Here is a 16337-nt window from a genome sequence, read left to right on the forward strand (position 1 = left end):
CCACTATTTTTATTTTTTTTCCATTTTTTAATTTTTTATTGTAAAGATAATGTACAGAGGGTTACAGTTACATGAGTAAGGTAATGAGTACACTTCCTATTGAGCATTGTTACCCCCTCCATTGTTTTCCCCCTACCACCCCTTCCCTGAGGTTCTTTTTTTTTTTTTTTGATTGTGATTAAGTGATTACATAATTACCCGAATTTCACAGTATTGTGGAATAATGATGCTCACTTAAAGTCACAAGTTCATTCTAACTTTCCTGGAGCAAATTGTCTATCACAGTCTATAACATATAACGGTGTACACATATACACCATATATGTGATCAGCAGCATGGGGATATTTAGTAGTGGTTCGACCAGATGAGTGGGAGTTCTTTGTTTCTTGAGTCCTGTTAGTTTTGTTGTATCACCTAACATTTTGGATTTAGCATCCACTTTATCAGGGAGACCATGTACCGTTTGTCTCTTTGCTCTTGGCTTACCTCGCGCAACATGATTCCTTCTAGCTCCATCCATTTCCCTGCAAATGCCATTATTTTGTCATTTCTAATGCCAGCCACTATTTTTAGTTGAATCTAGAAGGAATGTGGGCTTGTCCACTTCTTCTGAGCACAGTTTCTTTGCTTTGTGTGTCTGCAGTTCTGTTATTAGTAGACATTCACTTGGGATGATTATACCTTGAGTATAATAATGTTCTTTACTCTCAAATCTTTTTTTTAAACTTTTCATACTAATAGACCCATCTTTTTTTCTTTTGGGGGAACTGTAGCCACAAGCTCATAAATTCTAAGCTTTACCTAGGAACTATATCCCCACTGCATCTTCTTCTCTTTCATTGTATCTAATAGTTTATATTCAAAGTGAGTTTGTTACAGACAATATATGGTTATAATCCATCAAAGTCGGGCACTAAGATGCATGACTGTTATGCCCAGAGGATTTACATTTATTGTATGTTTAATTCAGGTCTACCGTCTTAACTGCTACTTCTCTGTTCTTTCTCTACTCCCTCTTTCCTGCTTTAATTCCAGAGGTTTTATTTTGTCTCATTTCATTTTGTTTTTTTGAAATTTAGAATCTCATTTAAGCTTGCTCATGATGTTTCTGGCTAGTTATCTTTTTGCATCATTTGGATTTCAGTTGTAACATATGCATTTACTTTTTCATGACCATATAGGAATCAATATTTTACAAATGCAGAAATTTGATGGCCATATCAATTCCCCTTTATATTTTAGTGTCTCCTATCTTCTATCTACTTATGCTTAAAACCCTAGATAACATTCTAATTTTGGCTTCCAACCAAAAAGCATTAAAGAACTCCCTAAGAACAGTCCACTGTGTCTGTCCAGAGAAGCTTACATTCCCGTTCTTCCTTCCTGGTGCTCATCGGACCTTTGTCTGAGAAGAGCTGACTCTCTAGCTTTGCTTTAGCCAATCTTTTGTGGCAGGTTAGCTGACAACAAATGCTCTTAGTTTTCCTTCATCTGAGAATACCTGTAGTTCACCTTCATTCCCAATACACAATTCTGGGTGTAAAGCTCTTTTCTTTCAGCATTCTAAAAATGCCATTTCCCTTCCTATTGGCCTCTGTGGGCTTCTGATGAGAAATTAATTCATTCACATTATTATTCCTCAATAAATAATGCATTATTTTCCTCTGGTTCCTTATAAGATGTTTTTGTCTTTATCTTCAGCAAATTTGTTATGATTTATCAGGCTGTGACTTTTAAGGGTGCATCTCTTTGGAGGTTACTTAATTTCCTAAATTTGTAGGTTTATGTCTTTCATTCAGCCATTAATCAGTCCACTATTTTTTGGTATCACATTCTTTCTCATTTTCCTCTGAGACTCCAATAACACAAATCTAGACTTTTCAGTATCGCCCTTGTGCTCCTTTTCCTCCTCTTCGTCCTCCTCTTTTTCCTCTGTGATCACTCAGATTGGGTAATTTCTGATCTATTTGAAATTCAATCACTCCTTTTCTAGCAGGCCCATCCACCATTGGGCCAGTCCAGTTAGCTATTTCAGTTATCTCAGATTTCAATTTAAAACTTTCCATGTATGGGGCTTGGAATATACCTTAGTGCTGGAGCATTTTCTAAGCATATGTAAGGGCTTGAGCTTGATCTCCAGCACCCAAACCAACAAATCCATGTAGTTCTTGTATTTTCTGTTGATTAGCATTTTCTATCTTCCCAATCCCCTTTGCTTGAATTCCCATGGCTTGAATTCAGGGCCTCACGTACTCCTGCTCAACTTACTTGCTCATGGCTGGTACTCCACCACTTGAGTCATACCAACAGTCCAGCACTTTGCTGGTTAATTGGAAATGGAGACTCTCAGACTTCTCTGCATGAGCCAGCTTTATCTTCCCAACTCAAGCGAGTTTTCCCTTATTTGTGGGAACATTTTTTAAAAATAACAGCTGCTTTTAAAGTATTGGATACTGCCGACATCTAAGTAATCTTTAGATTGGTATTTGATGGTTGCCAAGACAATCCTAGTTCACAGAAAATTTCTAGAAAATTTTGGACTCTGTGTTATGAGACTCTGATCTAGGTCTGAGCACTGACATAGTTGTCTTTGAAGCAAGTAATCCACTTGGATTCCTGACAAGTTCCAACCAGTCTTCTGTGAGCTGAAAAAATAAAGTACTCAGCAGTCTCTGGTAGGCTGAGCATGCACACCATGTGCGCAGGCACGCCACCCAGTGACCGGTTAGGATCTGCATGGTCTACCCCAAAGCTCAGCTCTGGCATCCATGTTTGCTACTTAAGGTAGAATCAATCCACTTGCTGACGGCATGACAGGAAATACGGGAGTTCATTAACAACCTTAAAGGGGCATCTTCCTGAACTTCTCTTTACAATCCTCTCTGTGCTTTCTGGCTCCCCGAGTCTTCCCCTTCCTGCTTAGTCACATAAACTGTGTGCTCCTCAGAGCCAGGTGAGAACGAGACAACACGCAGAGGTGCACCCACCTAGGCAGGCTCTTCTCACTGGCTTGCCGTCCCTCAGCGTTAGTTCCTGCCAGCCTGCTGCCACCGCCATGCTGTCCACCGCCCAGCTGCAGAGCTAAGAAGAAATGAAGAGGACAGCTTCTGCCTCTGCTGCGGGACCCGCTGCGCAGACCAGCCTGCAGAGCCGTCCCTGGCAATCCCTGCCGCCAGCCTTGGGCTGCCTACACCCAGGCTGGGTTGTCAATAAGGGACAGACCCGTGAGCTCAGCATCCATTCAGCAGCATGTCAGTCCTTGTCAGTCCTTGTCCTTCCCAGCCCCTCAAGAAGCGGCTCTGGGCACTCCACTCAGGCTCTGAGGCGCATTCCCTGGAGGCAGGTTGGGATGTACTGAGGAACTGGGACCTGATCGTTTATTTCTGTAAGTTTGTCTAAATCCACATTTCAAAGACATAGGGGGTCCATGAAAACAAAGGTAGTTTCTCTCTTGTTCAAGGAGTATACTATGCCTAAGGCCTACGACTAGTTATACCACTGAGCACCTGATCTATCTTTCTGCCATGTGTGATGCGTTGTGACTTTCTGAGTATCCAGACTTCTCAGAATGCAGAGTGAGGGCCGTGAATGTCCCTTTGAGAGCCCCTGAATTTCCGGGGCTCTTCAAGATCTAAGATTGTCTTGAAATTCCAGAAGGCCATCAAAGACATTCCCAGTGACACAGATCCACCCAGAGCAGGCCACGGACTCAACGTGGCTCACGTGACCCTTTTATCCAAGACACTGGACGGACAAGCCTGTCCCTCCCTGCAGCTATCATTTCCACAATCAGCAGCTGCCCCAGAGTCCGGCCAGGGCCTAAACGTTCTCTTTACCTCGCTTCTTGACTGTCAAGCCTGTGGATACAGAACTATGTCTAAAAGACTCACAAACACATGAAAACACCTCTCTGTTTTCAACCCTGAGCCTCTGACATCTGCTCAACAGCTTCACGGTCTAAAGGCCTCTCAGGCCGATGAGTTCACACGGGTCCCAACCTGAGACAAGGGGGGTGAGGGGTGACTAGTGGAGGCCTGGTCTCTGAAGACTCGGGTCTGGCTGGGATAGCCAAGAGTGGCATGGTACAGGCATGCCTGAGCACGGCCTCTAGAAACTTACAGGGTGGAGATGAAGGACAGGGCAAAAGGAACGGGAAGCAGAGAGTAGGAGGCCAGGAGGGGCAGGAGTGAGCAGCTGACACCGTGCTGCGGACAGACGCCCAAAGACCAGGGCGGGTCAAGAGCTGGCCCACTGCGCGGGGTGACTGGCAGCCACATGAAAAACCTGACCTCGGAGAACAGTGCTCAGTGGCGTCAAAACTCCCCTCTCCTCCACAGCATTTATCACCGCAACGACACATGTGTTAAAATATCTCTCCTTGATCCATGGCCTTTCATTGTGATTCCAGAATGGAGATACTGAACAGCTGTAGAGCAAATGAAAGGGCCAAGAGACCCAAGGAAGAAGGTCCTCTCTGCACACAGGGCAAAGGACTGACTCCAAGGAGGGCAGCACGGTCCAGCTGAGCCTCAGCCCATGAAAACTCACGTGTGGAGGCCTGAGGCCGCACTCTTCCCATACAGCCCCCCCACATCCCTCCCCCCATTCTCCAGATCGTCTCCAGGCCACCATCAGGGACTGAAGCTTGCATGCCGGCATGCTAGGGACCCTTCACAGCCCGTGGGAGCAGAGAGGACTATTTTCTCCTGTAATGTCCCACTCTTCCATCTTGTACATTAATGGCTCCTAAAGCTGAGCATGTAAAAGGAATGACTGCAGAGCCATTACAATATGGCTTTGGATCTCAGCGTCTGGGTTTGTGTTTCAGTGTGTTGGTGTCAGAGCCGAGGACTTGCATTTCTCACAAATGCTAAGTGATAAAAGATATGTCCATCTGGCAACCTGCTTCAAGAACCACAGCTTTAGGCCAGGTGCTGGTGACCACGCCTGTCATCCTAACTACTCAGGAGGCTGAGATCTGAGGATCATGGTCCAAAGCCAGTCTAGGTTGGAAAATCGGTGAGTCTTATCTCCGATTAACCACCAAACAGCCAAAGGTGGAGTTGTGGCTCAAGTGACAGAGCAGCAGTCTTATGTAAAAGCTAGGGGACAAGTCGGGCATTGGTAGCTCATGCCTGTAATCCTAGCTACTCAGGAGACTGAGATCTGAGAATTATGGTTCAAAGCCAGCCTGGGCAAGAAACTCCATGAGACTCTTATCTCCAGTAAACCACTCAGAAAACCAGAAGTGGCGCTGTGGCTCAAGTGGTAGAATGCTCACCTTGAGCTGAAGAGCTGAGGGACAGTGCCCAGGCCCAGAGTTCAAGCCCCAGGACTGGAAAGAAAGAAAGAAACAAACAAACAAACAAATAAAGAAACAAAGGAAGAAAGAAAGAAAGAAAGAAAAAAGAAGCTAGGGGATAGTGTTCAGGCCCTGATTACAAGCCCCAGTACCAGCACACCCCACACACACACACAGCATTTGTGTGATGCTTTTACCTTTGGCCACTGCTACTCCCCTGCAAAGAAACTCTCCATGAATTATAAAATAAGCCGATAGAAAACATGACTTAATTTAAAAACATTTTAAGAAATGTGAAAAGATAACAAAGTAACATTGCAACATTTCCCCCAAAACTGTAGAGGCCCAAGATAAGAGCGTGGTCCAGGTGGCGCAAGGCAGACACCCAGGGCCATGGAGTCACCACTGAACCTACTTCTTAACTAGACTCACCACGGCCACTCCTTCACGAACTCTGAACCACAAGTTGTACCAGACCCTGCGTAAACACATACCATATACTCTCTCCCTTCCGGGCAGGGGTGGGGGGGGTGGGGGGGGAGTCCAGAGAATGGGTATTATCCATTTATCAGAAGGAAACAGAGAAGAAACAACTGGCCCCAGGCTATCTGGAGAAATGAGCGAGGCTGAAAAGCCCAGAGCTGTCGGCTATGTGCTCACCACAGGCTCTGGGGACACACGCATGGCCTGGCTGCTTCTGTGATGTGGTGCCAGCCAGAGCCCTGGCCCCGGCACGGCACAGGGTCTGCGAACAGGCGTGACGGGGTCTGCAGACAGCCTCAGCCCTCTTCTCCCACCTGGTGTCTGTTTCCCGTAGCTGAGAGCTGGCTCGTCACGGAAGGGGACAAGAAGAGCACAACACTCCTACAGCCCTGGCTACCTCACTAGATTCCGCGCACACACACCACGTACTGACTCACTTGAGTTCTCCATCCTGGAAATCGGTGCCACTGCTCTGAACAATAGAGAATGAGGCTCAGAGAGGTTAAATAACACCTAAAATCACACAGCCAGACTCCAAAGTCTGTTTTCTTTTCTTTTCTTTTTCTGGTTCTGGGGCTTGAACTCAAGATTTCTTGCTCTTGCTTGGCTTTTCCACTCAAGGTAGTGCTCTACTACTTGAGCCATACCACTTAGCTTTTTGCTAATTACTAAAGATAAAAGTCTCTTAGATTTGTTTGTTCAGGCTGTCTTCAAACCACAATTCTCAGATCTCACCCTTCTGAGTAGCTAGGATTATAGACAGGAGCTACTGGCACCCAATTATAAGTCTATATTCTCAAAAGCACCATGTGTTATAAAAATAATAACTATTTTTTTTGGGTCCAGTCATGGGGCCTGAACTCTGGGCCTGGGCGCAGTCCCTCAGCTCTTCAGCTCCAGGCTAGCGCTCTACCACTTGAGACACAGTGCCACTTCCGGCTTTTTTCTTTTTGTTTATGTGGTGCTAAGGAATTGAACCCAGGGCCTTACACATGCAAGGCAAGCGCTCTACCACTGAGCCACCTTCCCAGCCCTATTATTATTATTATTATTATTATTATTATTATTATGGCAAGAAGGAAAAGGAATGAAGCATTTCCTGAAGGCTTTATGCTTTAGCTCCTACTGGAGCTCCATCACCTTCTCCAACCACAAGTGTAGACGCAAAGCAGGAGCTGTGGGAGCAGAGGGCAGTGGCACAGCCACCGCAGGCCTGGTACCCAAAGCGTCCCCCTCAGCGCAGGCCTGACCCTAAATCCCTCTCAGGCTTTGTCAACTCGGAGCAGGACAGGAGAGATGAGAGGGCCAGAGACACAAACAGAGGCACATAGGCTGCAGGCTGGATCGTGTGACCAGTACAGGTACTGTTGCGGTCTTTATTATTGATGACCAAAGCCAGATGGTCTTTTCTGCAGTATCGTGTTACTACACAATCAGCCAGCTAGTCATTTCAGTTCATTAAAAAAAATAAATAAGATAAAGGAAAAGGAAATAGCAGGGCACTAAAAAAGAACCCACAGAATTTTAAGCATGAGACAAGTGATATTAATAAGTCAAGGAAACATCTGCTTAGTGTAATTGTTACTTCTTAAAATACAGTTTCTTTAAAAAGTCTACGATAGTTTGCTTGATTAATAAGTCTATACAATGATTTAAATCCAAAAGTAACAATCTACTAAAATGTATTCCCACACTGATTTGCTTAGTGAGTCAACAATTCTAGGGAATTGTAGACAGTATTCAAAACAAATTAAATTTGCTTAGGGATGGAAATGGCGCTCCGGGGGAGCCTGTCTGCCCCCCTCCCCCCCCCAGCATGCACATCCAGCAGGTCCTCGACCCTCTGGGTTTCTCATGAGGGCTCACTCTGCGTCCACAGTAAGCTCCGCAGGGCCAGACCCCACTTCCTCTCTGGTGGACTCAGAGAAAACTCACTATCCTCAGCGAAGGACAGCCGCATGTCAGCACTGACGGCAGTACACCCATAGGCCCTGTCGACAGCTTCTTCCTGCTGCTCCTTACCCTCACTCACAGTGCCCAATACCTTCCCAGCCCACAGTGAGGCCCCAGAGCCCAAGAGTCTGGGTCTACCTCTGCCACTCCCTAGCTGCTGGAGTCAGGGGCAGTGTGTGAAGATAACAACAATCCTCTCTTCCTCCTGGGGTTGCTGGAGTTTTAAATAGACTAGAAATACAAACACTATCTCGTAAAGCCCAGAAATCACATGGTACCAGATCCCCGCATGGACATCAAGTGCCAGTGTGGAATCAAAGAGAAGGCCACGCCTCCTCCCCACTGCCTCCCTGAGGGCCCGTGCACAGATAGGTCTGGAGTACTGCTCCTGAGCACAGGCTCTGCTCTTCCTCTCAGCCGGGGCCAGTGCTGAGGCCTAGCATTTCGTTGGTACTAAAGGCTGTTTACTGAATGACTGTCAGGGAAGAGAAACCTGAGGCTACAAAGGAAGCAGTTGGGAGCCAACAACGGGCTCCCAAGATGCTAGGGTAGTAGGTTCGGGTCCTAGGAGGAGGCACAGGACTGCCCACGCACAGAGAACACAGCATCTGGCAGCACCCTCCTCTCCGCTGTCATCCCCACACAGGGAGCGAGGCTGGGAGTGGTGATACTGCTGTGGCCTGGCTTCGTCCTAAGCCCCAGCCCCCAAGAAGACACAACCTAAGAGTGCGCAAGGGAAAGGGTCTGCGGAGGCTGGAGAAGGCCAGCCTGGCCTGGCCTGCCTGTCCCAGAGCAACACGAAGGGACAGCTAAGACATCCGTAGGAATACTTTAATATCAAACATAATAAAAATTTGGCGATGAACACATTTCCAAGTGTCATTGGAAACACTGATTAATGAAGTTACAAATACTTAAAGCTCAGCTTTGACAACCCATCTTTCATATATATATCTGTCAGAATGAAAAGGGCTAAATTCACTCACATTCTGTCCAGACCTGAGTTTTAGGAATGAGACACACAAGGAATACAAAGAGGTTCCCCACTCCAAAGCCTCGGCAAAGGTCACCTCCACACGGTCCACCACATATGCTGACCCCACACCCCAGCGGGACGCTGGTTCCCAGCCCAGTATACCTTTTGTATTCTCTCTGAATCTTTCTGAGCATTCTCTCGGAGTGGAACTTTTCCAAATAACTTCCATCCCAAGTCTCTTTGTCTGTCAAATCTTGCATTGTGTTTTCTAGCAAGCAAATTCCTATAGGAAGAAAATAAAAGGGTTAGGGAGCTTCTGGGTGCTTAGAGAAACAGCAGGACAGCTAAGTCACTGATTAAAAAAAAAACAAGCAACCTTCCTTTCTGAGGTAGGACACCGTGAGTCACCTACTTGAATTCTTTAGACCTGACTTTCACAGAGAGAGAATTAAGCAGCAAGAGAACCAGAAATAAACTTCTTGTTATTCAATGGTTACATGTAAAAATTCCATAATTTAGAATACGGAAATGTGTTAAATGATAACAAAGTGTATGAGAAAAAGCTAGCCAAATCAAACTGAACTCTGGCTCAACCATTTAACAAGTTGTGTGATGCTGTGACCCACAAGGCTGTGATACAAATTGAGGTCTCAGGTTCACAGTGTGTGCCATCAGACCCTCTACAAGGCAAATGAGATGGTGAGGTGGTGGCTACTGCGTCTTCTTTTCTGACAACATGGAAACAAAAAATCCAACTGGCAGTAGGAATAAGCAATATGGAGATGCAATTTCAACTACAGGCGTAATCGCGAGCGTGCGTGCGTGCGTGCGTGCGTGCGTGCGTGCGTGTGTGTGTGTGTGTGTGTGTGTGTGTGTGTGTGTGTGTGTGTGTGTCATGGGGCCTGAACTCTGGGCCTGGTGTGTGTGTGTGTGTGTGTGTCATGGGGCCTGAACTCTGGGCCTGGGCGCTGTCCCTCAGCTTTCTACCACTGAGCCATCTTCCCAGCCTGTAGGTGCAATCATTTTAAACAAATGGTCTCTAGGGGTCCCCAGAAGCCCCCAATGAACATGAAGCACCTCCCTGCACAAAAGAAAGTGCTCTAGGAAGACAAAGGCTTGTCCACTGAGGAGATCCCACTGCCAAATCTGGAGCAATTTAAACATCAAAATAATGAAAACTGGCACCGGTGGCTCAAGCCTGTAATCGTCGCTACTCAGGAGGCTGAGATCTGAGAATCAACAGTTCAAAGCCAGCCCAGGCAAGAAACTTGGTGGGACTCTGTTAGTCTAATAAGCTAAACTATAGGAAAGGAGCTTATTGGACTAACAGACTCTTATCTCCAAATAACCACCAAAAAATTAGGAGTGGAACTGTGGCTCAAAGGGGAAGAGTATTAGCCTTGAGCTCAGGGACAGCAACCAGGCCAAGTTCAAGCCCCACAACTGACAAAATAAAAAATAAAAAAAATAAAAAAAGAGAATGGTGCAGTAAAAGACTCATCAAATAAAACAGAAATCTTTGGGCACAGGAGGACAAATAAGCAAACATAACTAGTGGAGGAGGAAAAGCTTGGAGAGGCAGGCACTGGTAACATACTACTGTCATGCCAGCATAGTTAGAAGCTGGATGGAAGAGGCCTTTTATTTTTAACACAGCTTAAAAATAACTCCTAAAAATGGTGACTTGCAAAGTCAGCTTACTTTACCCTGGAGAAACTTAGGGGACACCATCTTGTCACCGTGGCAAGAACATGACTAACACGCACACCCGGCCACCCAGGGTGAAGACTAAGGAGACAGCGAGGCCTGCCAGCACTCAGAGCTCAATTGCAGCGGCCTCGGGACGGGGCAAGAACCCTGGGAAAGAAGGGGCCCACGTGCGAGACCCCTTTGCTTTGCACCTCTCCCTCCATCATAGGAGGAGGAGCACTTGCTCTTGGCAGAGACAGTGACTGACTTAAGACAGGGTCAAGGACTCGGAGCCTCAGGCCAGTCTGCCTGGGCAGACCACCAAGCAGAGCAACAGCACTGGCCCACGACCCTGGCCTCCAGCCCACACAGGTCAGGCCAAACTGTCCACAGAGGGTCGTGGGGGCCCACCACACGCACACGGAGAGCTCATCTCTCACCCAGCTCACAGGCTGCTGCCACAGGCTCGTCTTCACTACCTGCTTCTCCCCAGATGCCATTTATCTCCTGCTCCACGGAGGCGGTGGGCAGCCAGGGGCAGGAAGGCGAAGGGCCATGTTTACTCAGTCCTCTAGGCATCTGCCTCTCTCCAAAAGGGCATCAGCCTTGGCCAGAAGCTCCTGTGCAGGCCGGGACCATGTAGGGGTGCCAAGACACCCGGCCTCCCAGCTGCCACACTTCCTGAGGGACTCAGCCACCTCCAATGACAAAAAAAAGGGTGGGGGGGGGCAGTCATGGTCCGTAAAAACCTTTGGCCTCTTCCCAGGTTAGCGCCGAACCTCTCCCATCTGTGACACACGCCTGCTGGCCTGGGTGCAGCTCCACCCTTTCTTCGGCTGTCCCTCATGTATAGTTTCAGATCTGTCTTGTGCTGGGACTCTGTCAAGCTCTGGGACTCTGCCAGGCACCAACTGCAGCACCTGAGCCACAGCCCAGGTACAAATGGCGCTAAGGGGACACCAGAGACCAAAGCTGCCGCCTCGCTGGAGCCTAAGCAGGTTACAGAGAAGGGACAGTGGAGAGCTGGCCCCGGAGGGTCACTCAGCACGTGGGGTACGGCCTCGGGGGTGCCCTACCCATCACCGTGTGCTTCCTAGAGGCTGAGCCTTGCCCCAAGCTGAACGCACAGAGCAGCAGAACCCCAGCCTTTACAGCACACAGGGACCAAAGAGCAAGCAGGCCCAGGAGTGCCAAGAGGTACGCAGAGCTGGACCCTCACCCTGCCCCGCCCTCAGAGCCACGGCTTCAGTGCTGCTTCCATCCCCCTGATTCGGTTTGACGACGAGAGGAGCGCAGTGCGCAGGCCTGCGACCTGCACACCAGCCCAGTGCCGTCCACACTGCGGACACATCCACGGTGTCTAGGACCCAGATCATGAAACACACAGGTGAGCCCCAGGAAGCCCAGCAGCTATCTGCCTGCTGAGCGGGGGGTGATGCCTCAAAGACCAGAAGGTTCTCTCCAGCCTTGAGAGGAAGGGAGCCTGAGGGTTAGGAGCAGCTCCCCACAAATGTGAAGAAAATCCCCCACATCCATCGGTGTGTGTCCATGAGGAGGTGGGGCCGGTTGTTAGTGCCCTCGCCTTCAACTGCCTCCTAGAGCCACTGGAACAGGTGCTCCGGGGACAGAGGGTGAGGAGACAGCCACCCGCACAAAGCCGGAGAAGCGGCTGGCAGGGCGCGCAGCCCAGTGCTCACGGAGAGTCCACACGCAGGGCGCGCAGGCCCTGCTGCGGGATGCACAGAGGTCAGTCAGCACGACCTGCCGTGCATGGGGAGCTCAGAGCCCAGCAGCGGAAGCCGGCCCAGCTCACCCTTGCAGGGGGCAGCATGGCTTACTAACCACAGGAGCACTGGCCCAGCCCAGCAAGAGGCAATTAAACCAGACCTGCAAAGCAGCCAGCACCCCCTGACTTTGCATGACCCAACCTCAGCAACACGCCCTCCTCCGAGGAGCACAGCGACGTGGAGAGCTGCTCTACTTCTACCGCCAGCCTAGAGCAGGTGCCAGCAAGAGGACCCAGCCTCAGGGCCGCCACCCCAGACCTTCATGCAGCAAACAGGTGCCGTAGTAGGCTGGCAAGTTCCACCTTCACTTGTTCAAACACATACTGACCTAGATAGCAATTACCTGACCTAGTGCATGTTGACCCCACGGGCACTGCTCCAGGACAGAGCTTCTGCTCCAGACTGTACCCTCAGCTCCCAGGTGACAGCCTGGTAAGGTGGCACATTCCCTAGGCTGCCCCCTGAGACGCATGCCAGGCAAGGCCAGCACGCAAAGGAGTGTGCTGCAGTGGACGTGGCCCATGAGTGCCTCCATTTCTTCCCGGTATGAATGCAGAACGGCTGGCCTTCACCCTCAAGGGGACACACGCAGCAGCATGGATAACTGCGGCCGGCTCCTGAGGAACAGCCCAGCCCAGCAGCAGAGGGGACATGGGGGGGGGAGGGGCAAAAAGGCAGCAAAGACCCCTGCTGGGAGAGCCTGCTACCCACATTCCTGCATCCTCTGCTTCCAGCAAATAGAGGGGTGAGGCAGAATGGGCCTTCCTAGTGGGAATTCCTGAGCCCACCACACTCCCTGTACACCCATGCCAGCAGCTCAGACTCCTATCTGCATCAAGAAAGCCACAGGGTCACCTCCTCCTGACACATTTGGCTGAGAGCTGAAGCACAGAGTTACAACATGAAGACCACCAGCCACACTGGCGCTGCTCGGGGGTGCGGAGGGGTCACTCGCAGACCACGGGCTACGGCTGTGCCAGCTATACCCTCTGCAGAGCAGCAGCCTAAGGCCAGCGACTTTCCCCACAAAGCTTGTGTCTATACATGGAACTCACTTCTCCCTACGGCTAACGCACGTCTCCTGCAGCTGTGCTGCGCAGCCCTGGGCCGGGGGTGCTCAGAGACCACAGGCCAGCAGCCCACATGTTCCAGCGCCACAGTGTGAACTATTTGTCAAACACTTTTTCAATCTAGCAATCATGCAAACCTGGGTTCCTGGCCTATCGAAGTATCACAATGGGCCAAACCTTCAGGACAGTAAGCCAGCACCGAGCTGCAGTGCAGTGGGTGCTCTGTCCCGTACAGCCCTTCACTCCATGCTTTGCTGCATCTGTGATGCCAACATCTCCCGACCTGGGTGCCAGGGAGGCCACTTTAAGAATTTAGGGAATCTTCTTTAAGGGGAAACAAAAAAGCTTACTTGTGAACACAAAATCGGGGACATGTGAGGGCACTGGCAGCAGAGGCTATGTGTCCAGAGGACGTGACGCCAGCAGGGCTCACAGGCCAAGTCCCTGCCACACAGGGACCGTGTCACCGCCGGAGAGGAATGCCTTTCCCTCTTGATTCCAACGACTGAGATGCTCTCTGACAACAAAACACAACAGTGCCGCACCTGGGTCTGGGCTACCAGGGCAACACAGCACCTGCTCACAGGTGCTCACCGAAGGCAGGGTACAATGTCACCTGTGCCTCAGAGGCCGCCTTTGCCAGGGTGCCAGGCTCCGGAGGCCACGCCCTGCTCCTGCCACTTACCGCGGAGGAGGCAGTGCCTACAGCAGGCCTTGGCACACATCCAGCACTCAAATGTGTGCAACCAAAGCTTTTCCAAGGAATCCCCTGTAACTGGAGAACAGCTGTGCCCCGCGAGATGCAGAGCTGCTGGCAGAGCTGGTGGGTAAGCCACAGGGAACGTGCTATGGCAGGTTCCGCCAGCCACACATTCCTCAGGGGTTTCTCAGCAATCCTCGGCCTCAGGACACCACACACCTGAGCTCCGAATCATAATTACTTGGAGTTTCTTGCTCTTTTCCTCTTTAGTCTTGTGTACAGCAATCTGTTTGCAACTTGATCAGACACAACCTGAACAGACCATGAGGTAACTTCTGGACCATCTTCTAAGTCCCAGCTACAGGTCACCTGCCGGGCCTGCACTGCACCAGGCAGTTCATCAGTCTACATCCTCCTCCCAACAACCCTAGGAGAAAGGCACGCATAGCCCAGGAAGAAGTCACCGAGCCTGGCATCTATCTGGAACAGAGATGGCAAAACCAAGAGCAGATCAGGTGCCGGTGGCTCACACCTGTCATCCTTGCTACTCAAGAGTCTGAGATCTGAGGATGGCAGTTCAAAGCCAGCCCAGGCAGGAAACTCCGTGAGACTCTTATCTCCAATGAAACACCAGAAAATGAAGTGGTGCTGTGGCTCAAGTAGTAGAGCATGCGCCTTGCTTGAGCTGAAGAGCTGAGGTACAGCACCCAGGCCCAGAGTTCAAGCCCCATAACCGACCGGAAAAAAAAAAAAAAAAAAAAAAAAAAGCAAAAGCAGTTCCTGGCAGGCCAGTTTGCGATATCTGTTTCTACCCCTGGAGCTGGACACGTGTCAGCCTCTGTTTTTTCCCTGGAACAAAGGTTCCACCTCACCTGTCACAGAGAGGCCAAACAAAGCTGAGCTCTTCACAGTACAAGTCCTGTGTGATCAGATCCTACCAGCTCCCCAGGAACTAGGAAGTGAGAATGACACTGAGATCTTTTACTGTGAAGTAAACACCAGACACGTACATACACAAGCACCAGCCCAGAGACCCCTGGCCCCTGCAGGATCTTGTCACACCAGAGGGAAAAACTACCTGACCAAGGGCAACAGGTGAAATCAAACCAAGAAGTAAGGCAGCAGCCATAGCACTAGAACCCACCTGTCCATGAACAGCAGGAGTGCGGGAGAGACAGCCATGGTGTCTACTGGGACCGCGCAGCTCTGGGGGGCCGGGTGCTGGGGCGCCACTCTACTGGTGCCACATTCCTGGCAAGTCACAGTGCCAGGGACAAGCTGGGAGCCTTCCTCCTGCCCACAGGGCCTGAAGGTGAAGGCACACAGAATGAAGATCGGCTGGAAGGGCAGGGGCGGGGCCAAAGAGGAGGGGCAGCGGGGCAGCGGAGCCGGGTGCCCTGGTTCCTGGGCCAGGGTGCAGCTCCCGCAGACTCCAGCACAAGCTGTGATAGGATGGGCACACTGGTCACGACGCCCACTGGCACCTCCCACTGGGAAGCAAGGCAGCATCGCAAAGCGCCAGCCCCACCACGCCTGTTAAGCACATACCGCGCCATGCAAGCCATCTCACAGGGGCATAGGGGTGGGTCACACACATGGTCCAAATGCCCACAGAAGCCCCCACTGCCAGGTGCTCCCTCACTCACCACTGCCTTAAAAAGCAACAACAAAACAGATTGGGAGCACAGGCCCACATCTGTAATCCCAGATACCTGGGAGAATTACGGTTCAAGGCCAGCCAGGAAAAGTTACCCAGCCCCTAGGTCAAAGAACATGAAAGGTGAGGCGGTACCCACTTGTAATCCCAGCCACACAGAAAGTACAGGCAGGAGGATCGCAGACTGAGGCTGGCCAGAACCCAAAGTGCAAAACCATACCTGAAAAATAGTTCAAGCAAAAACAGCTTAGAGATAGGGCTCCAGTGTAAACAGCTTTCCTGGCCAGCCCAAGACTCTGTGTTCAAAGTTCAGTATCACCAAAAACAAAAACAAAAAGAAGACCTCACTAGCAAGTTCAAGCCCAGCAAAATGATCATTTTAAGAACACCTGCAGCCTATACACCAAAAATGACCCTAGCCAGGGCCTCTGTGTTTCCAAGTCAGCTCCAGGGCTCCTTAACAGAGAAACCCTGTGTCTGTGTGCTTGTGTGTTAGGATGGCCAGCTAGGATGGCTGGGTGTGGGAGGAGAAGGGGATGGCTGCCAGGCGTGGGCAGCTCTCACGGGTAATCCTACTCAAGCAGCTGAGAGCCGAGGATCAAGGTTCAAACCTAGCCTGGGCAAACAAATCTAAGAGACTCTTACTCCAATTACCCAAAAAAACATGAAGCGGAGGGTGAGGCTCAAGTGGTAGTAGGTCAGCCTTGAGTAAAAAAGCT

At 50.1% G+C, this 16337-nt stretch overlaps 1 protein-coding gene across 3 annotated transcripts in view; it reads right to left on the reverse strand.

Moving 5' to 3' along the window:
- The window catches only part of LOC138808181 (TBC1 domain family member 14), an 87336-nt gene that overhangs the window by 40426 nt on the left and 30573 nt on the right, over nucleotides 1-16337 (reverse strand). For 2 of the 3 annotated variants that reach the window (XM_069994120.1, XM_069994118.1), the window contains one exon: nucleotides 8878-8998. In XM_069994120.1, coding sequence (XP_069850221.1) covers nucleotides 8878-8998 — 121 coding nt within the window. Of the gene's footprint in view, nucleotides 1-8877; nucleotides 8999-15105; nucleotides 15272-16337 lie in introns of those variants that run through there. The other variant, XM_069994121.1, reaches the window with a different exon arrangement.

The sequence above is a fragment of the Dipodomys merriami genome, unplaced genomic scaffold, assembly GCF_024711535.1.
Source record: "Dipodomys merriami isolate MVZ:Mamm:240054 unplaced genomic scaffold, mDipMer1.0.p SCAF_446, whole genome shotgun sequence".
Lineage (NCBI taxonomy): Eukaryota > Metazoa > Chordata > Mammalia > Rodentia > Heteromyidae > Dipodomys > Dipodomys merriami.